Source organism: Mytilus trossulus, chromosome 8, assembly GCF_036588685.1.
Source record: "Mytilus trossulus isolate FHL-02 chromosome 8, PNRI_Mtr1.1.1.hap1, whole genome shotgun sequence".
Taxonomy (NCBI): Eukaryota; Metazoa; Mollusca; class Bivalvia; order Mytilida; family Mytilidae; genus Mytilus; species Mytilus trossulus.
In genome coordinates, this window is record NC_086380.1 from 57864219 (window position 1) to 57871674 (window position 7456).

Sequence of the window (7456 nt, forward strand, 5' to 3'; positions counted from 1 at the left end):
CTAATCAACACAGTAATCTTTCATCCATACAGGTTTACAACGCCTTCTCTTTTCAGGCTCATGACTACTTTCTTCCAAACACTTTGTTCCTAAGTCACTTGTCACAATCTCTTCTTCATTTTGCATATTTCCCCAACCTTCCGTACTACATACATCGTTAACTGGTTCTCGTTCCCGACCGTTCTCACTTTCTGTTGCCTCGTCTCGGAGCCTTTGCATATTCTTCTTGCGGATTCTATCAACATGAATTACCTGCTCCTTGCCTCTATAAGCACAGTTGACTTTGTATGTAACTTCTGTACACCGATCTATTATCTTAAATGGACCTCTCCAAAATGAAGTAAACTTCGGTGATCGTCCACTTTTTCTCACAGGAAAATAAACGTACACTTCGTCATTCTTTTCAAACTTTTGCCATGATAGCTTTAAGTCGTGATATCTCTTTTGTCTACGCATTGCTGTCTCTGTATTCCTTCGTACTATTGAATGTGCACTTTCCATCCTCTCTTTCATTTTCCAAGCCCACTTATTGGTTGGTACTTCTTTTTGTGCCTGTGGCATCTCGTACATAATGTCAAGTGGAGTTGAAACTTCTCTACCAAACATCAAGTAGTTCGGCGTATAACCTGTTGTCTCATGTTCTGCACTGCGATATGCCATCATGACATAAGGTAGATATTCGTCCCAGTCATCATGATTGTCGTTCACATATGCACTTAACATTTTCGCAAGTGTTCCATTGAATTTCTCCACCATCCCGTCGGATTGGGGGTGATATGGCGTTGTTCTTGTTTTCTTTATGTTTAAAACTCTGCACATTTCCTGAAACAAGTTGCTTTCATAATGTCGTCCCAGATCGGAATGAATGTATGCTGGCATTCCAAACCTTGTTATTACTTCTTCAACTATCAGTTTTACTACCGTTTCAGCCTCCATATTTGGCATCGGAAAACTCTCTGTCCATTTTGAGAAATAGTCTGACACAACGAGGATATACTTGTTTCCATTCTTTGTTTCTGGTAATTCTCCAAGTATGTCTGTCGCTATTCTCTCCATTGGGAAACTGCTTTGAACTATTCCCATTGGTGCCCTTTTTGTTGGAATTGGTCGTTTCTTTCTAGAACAAAAATCACAACCCCTGATATACAATCTTACATCTGATTGTAATCCAGGCCAGTAAAAGGTACTGTGGGTTCATTAATATTCGTTGGATACCAATTTTCGTGGATTTCGTTGGTACAGGAAAACCACGAAATCAAAAGATCAACGAAACACAAATTTTCTGATGGAATGTATGCATACTTTACTAACACCACGAAATTAAATATCCACGAATATACAAGTTTTCTTCAAACCACGATAATTGGTACCCACGAATATAAATGAATCCACAGTAAGTCGTATTTTTTCTAATGTTTTTCTTGTACCCAAGTGTCCTGATGTTTTATCATCATGACATCGCTGAAGAACATTTCTTCGTTCTGTAAACGGTAGAACTACTTGTCGTCGATTTTTCTCTTTTTCACTCTCATAATTCCGGATTAGAATTTCGTCTTTTAGTTGCAAATTCTCCCACTGAGACCACATGCTTCGAACAACAAAACCCTTACCCGACACTTCACTAAACATGGGACGTCTTTGATTTCGTAAACAATTCTTTATGTAAAGGAGATCTTTGTCATTGTTTTGTAATTCTTCGAGATGGGATTGATCATCCTTATATTCGTCTGAGGTGTCCGTTAAAACGCAGACACTTGCTTCCGTTTTCTCGTGTGTTTCGTCCCAGTTGGAAAAATAACCACACTGTTTACAAGGTATTCGACTTAGAGCATCGGCATTTCTATGTTGAACACCTGCACGATGTACTATTTGTATTTCATACTCACTAAGGACTTCTAACCAGCGAGCTAATTGACCCTCTGGATTTTTGAATTGCATAAGCCAGCGTAAGGAGCCATGATCGGTCCTAACTACGAATCGCCTCCCGTAAAGATAGTGTTTATAATGTTTTACAAAGTTTACAACTGCTAGGAGTTCTTTTCTTGTTACACAGTAACGTCTTTCGGCCTTGCTTAAGGTTCGGGTAGCATAACCTATCACAACTTCAGATCCTTGATCATTAAGTTGTGATAAAACGGCACCAATTGATTCATTACTGGCGTCTGTATCTAAAATGAAATCCTTTGTGAATTCAGGATGTGCCAGAATCGGGGCTTTTATCAGGTGGTTTTTCAAAATGTCAAAAGATTCCTGGCATTTAACACTCCATATATAGGGCTTACCTTTTTCTGTAAGAACGTGTTAACACCTGGCTATACTTGCAAAGTTTTGTATATACCGTCTATAATAACTGCATAGTCCCAAAAACGAACGTATTTCAGTCACATTGCTTGGGATTGGCCAGTTTTTCACAACGTCAATTTTTGAGGGATCTGTGGCAATCCCCTTTTCTGATATTACATGTCCCAAAAATAATACCTCTTTTGCACACAAAGAACATTTCTTTGCTTTAAGCTTAAGACCAGCTGAACTTAGCCTTTCAAATACTCGATCAAGATTAACTAACATGTCACTAAATGTTTTTCCAGCTACAATTACATCGTCTAAGTAAACTAAACAAATGTCCCATTGCAACCCTGCAAGAACTGTTTCCATCAATCTTTCAAATGTACTGGGTGCACAGCATAGACCAAAGGGCATAACTTTGAATTGAAACAAGCCTCTTCTTGTAGCGAAAGCTGTTTTGTAACTATCATCAGGGTGCATTTCCACTTGCCAGTAGCCTGAACATAAGTCCAGCGTTGAGAACCAGGCACTGCCGGCAAGTTGTTCCAGGGAATCATCAATACGAGGTAGAGGATATGCATCTTTTACCGTTACTTTATTCAATCTCCGATAATCAACACAGAAGCGATAAGATCCGTCCTTTTTCTTTACTAAAACAACACCTGATGCCCAAGGACTATTAGATGGTTCAATAACTCCTTTTTTTAGCATATCATCAATGTTCTTATCCACTTCCTGTCGTAAATGCACTGGAGCACGCCTAGGAGGTTCTTTAACTGGTTGTGCATTCCCAGTATTGATTCTATGTTTTACAAGATTAGTGTGGCCTAACTCCTTATCAGATTCAGCAAATAAACCTTCATATTTCCTGATAAGTACTTTTAACTGATCACTTTGTTGTTTGTCTAAATTTTCACAAGCCTTCTCATATAAAGCCTTCAGATCCGAGCGAAGTTCAAATGATTGCTTGTTTTTTCAAATCCGAATGGGTGTTTTCACAAACAGATTCAATCTTATGTACTTGTCCAATTGTTGAACCCTGGTACACAACTTGCGAGTCTTGCTTCATATTCAGTAACATAACAGGAACACATTCATTAACTTTTACTAAAGTTCTAGCTATCAAAGGCCCATCGTTTTTCGCACTGTTTTCCGATGGTTCAATAACACCCTCAAAACTATTCAGATTAAATCCCCCAGGAAAACATACCTTTCCGTTTACCACAACTTCTGAGGATGGGGGAATACTAACTGTTTCTGATGACACAACCCGATAGCAACCTAAGGGTCCCTCAAATATTAATTGTATCTCAGATTCACCTAGAAAAAACCTTTCAGACACAACGTCCAATACGCATTTGTTTGCCTTAAGGAAATCTAGTCCAAGTATTCCTTCGGCTTTGATATCCGCTACAAGTGCTTCAAACTTAAATGTCTCCTTTCCAATCTGAATACTAAAATATCCTTTACCGTGCAATGTCAAAAGTCCACCATTGGCTGATGTTATGTTTTGGGATGTTTCATAAAGTTCAACCTTACAATGCTTTGGCAAACTTTCATAAAGTTTGAATGATACAATAGACAACGTTGCCCCTCTATCAACAAGAAATCTACAAGATCGTTTGTTTAAAATTGTATCAACATACATACCGGCGTCTTCAATGATTGAGACCCTAGATTTAGCATTATGATTTTGACCTATGTTTGTATGCAATCTTCTTGTTGTATCCCTTCTCCACGGACGTCGACATTCCGCTTGAAAGTGTCCTAGTTTACCACAATTGAAACACTCTTTATTTCGTTTATTGTTTGCTGCCCATCTCTTATTGTCAAAACTGTTACCTGAACTTTTCATTTTTTCTAATTCACTTTGCAAAGTTTTTATCATTCCCTCCATTGTTTTCATTGACATCTCTATTTTTTCCATAGCACCCGTGTGTGCTCGAGAATTAATATCAGTAGAATCAATGTTTTCACTTTGATTTGTAGACCGCAAATGACCACGATTCACCCTATTGCTACTTTCAGCCTGGTTAAAGGCTTCTAATTCTACTGCTAAGCGAATAGATTCATCTAAATTAATGGGTCGTGATTGCTTAATTTTTAATCGCATTTCTGAATCAAACAATCCATCAATAAATTGATCTTTTGCTAATGTGTCGCGCACTTCACGAGGAGCTGTTGGGTATGCAAGGTTAGATAGTCTCCTTACTGCTTGTCCCATTTCAGGCAAAGTTTCCGATGCCTTTTGTTTCCGTTCACGAAATTGAACTCTGTACAGCTCTGTCTGACTAGTTGGGGCAAAACGTTCCTCAAGTGCATTAACAAGTGTCACAAAATTACTTCGCACATCTGTTGGTAGATCGCCTAATACTGCTTGCGCTTGGCCTCGAAGTGAAACTGCTAGATAAAGACCCTTCTGGTTTTCGGTCCAATTATTAACTAATGCAACCATATCAAAATGAGACTTGTAGTCTATCCATGAACTTATCCCGTCGTAGGTTGCCGGTTTGCACTTAACACCTTGATTATGGGGTTCACTATTTCGACACTGTTTGTCAATATCTGTTATCTCATTTTGAGTATTTACATTATGTTCACGCTTTTCGGCACAACTATTGTCACTTTTTACAATTTGTTTACTTACACTCAGAGGCAAAGTATCCTTTTCGGAAAAACTATCACTTTTACCCGGTAAACTGTCAACAAAACGTACTTTCGGTTTTTCAGTCCTAAACACTACCGTATCTCTTGTTAAAACATTCTCCTCACTACTCATATCAACACCACTTGCTACTCCTGAATCTTTTTCACTTTGCGTAATAGTTGACTTAATCTTATCACTCTTAGGTGTTGAATGCATAAAGCTATGTTTCAAACTGCTTTCTAATCTTTCAATAACATTGTTTAGCTTTCCAATATCTGAATCAAATTGATTTTGTGCCATTTTATATTATTGAACAGTTCTCACCTTATACAATTTTCTTCAACTTTAATTTTTATAATACTTCTTGTAACTCTATATCTACTTTAACTTCAAAAAGAACAATCACAATTATCTATAAAATATTCACAACTGGAGCAACCATATATATGTAATTACATTAACGATTTAAACACATGAAATCCCACCGCTTGCCACCAAATTTGTAACGTGTAACCGGGCGATCATTGGATCCGTATCTGAATAAATCAGGATTTCAAGTGTTCAACCTTAATTGGCACCACAACAAGTTGTCCTATTCAAAACAATTAACACACCCTTAAATGAATTCACAATGTCAAATATATAAGCTACACAATGCACATAAACTAAATTACAAGGTGAAGTTCCTCATTCACTTTGTATAAACACAATGCCTTATTATAGAATATATACACACAATGTCACTATGCAATCACTTTGCAACATGTATTAAGCCTGAGTATTCGCAATGTCACTAATATATCACTATGCAACATGCATCAGACACTTTATTACACAATGTCACCAACGAATTACTATGCAACATGCATCAATTTATATCACACAAAACGTATTAACACATTATCACATATATACAACATCTATTAACAATATCCACCAATTTGTAATATCACCTTTGAATATTCAATAAACCACTATAACACAATGACACAATAACACTTGCACAATGCTTCAATGCACAAGGAATGTATATGAACACAGCTCAACTCACACACTAATTATCACTATGAATCCGAACGAAATGAATATATTCCAAACTGGTAAGATTTAAACACAGTGCACTTTCACTTAAACACTTCCACAATATAACAACTTGCAACACCAGCAAGATTTCACAATGTATTCTCACTAATACACGACACAATGTAACAACTTGCAACACAAGCAAGTATACACTTTGTACTTTCACTGTACAATAACTTATTATATAAGTTCACTTTATAACACAATCACTATTCGAAATATTCACATATAAATCCAAACACTATAATTTATATCCTTTGAATCACTAAAGCCACTCTACTTACCAGTTGGAATATTTAATCCTAGTTAACTGTTCAATGGTCCACATAAAACTGACGAAGTTTCTCTGTCTTGAGCTGCCTTATATACTACGATATGGAACGGTCCATTATACAAGAAGGGGTGAAAATCAAGACTATACCAAAATTAGGGGTGTTTTAAGTAATAGATGGTGCTCCAACTATGGAGAAACTTATAAACATATAGAAACACAATAACAGGGAAAGACAACTGGAGTTTCACATCAAAATAAATAAACTATGACCGATTTTCGTTACACTACAAAGATGTCAAATGTTTAGGGTAAGGAGAAAGACACAAAAGGGACAGTCAATCTCATTAGTTAAAAACAAACTGACAATCCAATGGCAAAACAATAATATGATCAAAAGACAAACCTCATTTTATACAAAACGCATAATTTTAGATGCATGATTTTTTTTCATGAGTAGTGAGTGGCTTTGAACTAGCCGTCAGTAACTGTGAGTTCTTTTAGATTAGTACTTCATGTCTTTTTGTTGTTTGAGTATATACAAGTACATGGCCATGTCCACTTTTTGTTTTTGTTTGATTTATTATATTTGTATCCATCTGATAAGTTAAGCCTTTTTCAACTGTTTTATGTGGACCCTTTGACCTTTGTCAAAAACGCGAGATATAGCAATTCCACATTCCATGAGCAGCGGCGGGGTGTCCACAAATATTCACTCTGTGGTTAAAGGTTTAATAATTTTTTTAAACTATCAAGGAGTTCTACCAAATTTAGACAGAAGCTTGTTTATGATCATATGATAGTATCAAAAAGTAATTCCTGTTTTTCTGTTTTTTACTTTTAAATGGACTAAGATTTTCTGCAAGGAAACAACATTCACTTTGTGGTTAAAGTTTTCAAATTGTTAATAACTTTTTAAAAACTATCCTGGACTTGGACATAAGCTGGTTTCTAGTATCTAGAAGGACATTTAAAACTTTGAACCTGTTATTCCGTATTTTTCTTATTTATATATATATATATATATAGACTTAGTTTTTAGAAAGATAAGAACTTGTTCTAAATCTTCACTTAGGCACCGGCCTCCCTAACAACATGTCAGTTTAGCTACTGAAACTAAATGTATTCACACTGAAATATAGTTCCCAATAGTTCACATGTATGTGCAC

General features: G+C 36.3%; 1 protein-coding gene across 1 annotated transcript; it reads right to left on the reverse strand.

The window, feature by feature from the left end:
• Window positions 1-5233, reverse strand: LOC134727791 (uncharacterized). The gene is made up of 4 exons (XM_063592179.1): window positions 3497-5233; window positions 2373-3252; window positions 1428-2168; window positions 1-1157 (listed from the first exon to the last, which is right to left on the reverse strand). The coding sequence occupies exons 1-4, from the start codon at window positions 5231-5233 to the stop codon at window positions 1-3; spliced, it is 4515 nt and encodes a 1504-aa protein (XP_063448249.1).
• Window positions 5234-7456: the final 2223 nt, after the last annotated feature.

Bases quoted from the DNA above. Each gene is read 5' to 3' on its own strand.
- LOC134727791 (XM_063592179.1), bottom strand. From the start codon at position 5,233: ATGGCACAAAATCAATTTGATTCAGATATTGGAAAGCTAAACAATGTT. The intron at 3,253-3,496 runs GTATGTTTTCCT...TGAAAAAACAAG, and splicing joins AAGTTGTGGTAAACGGAAAG to CAATCATTTGAACTTCGCTC. The intron at 2,169-2,372 runs GTTCGTTTTTGG...ATTTCATTTTAG, and splicing joins AAGCAATGTGACTGAAATAC to ATACAGACGCCAGTAATGAA.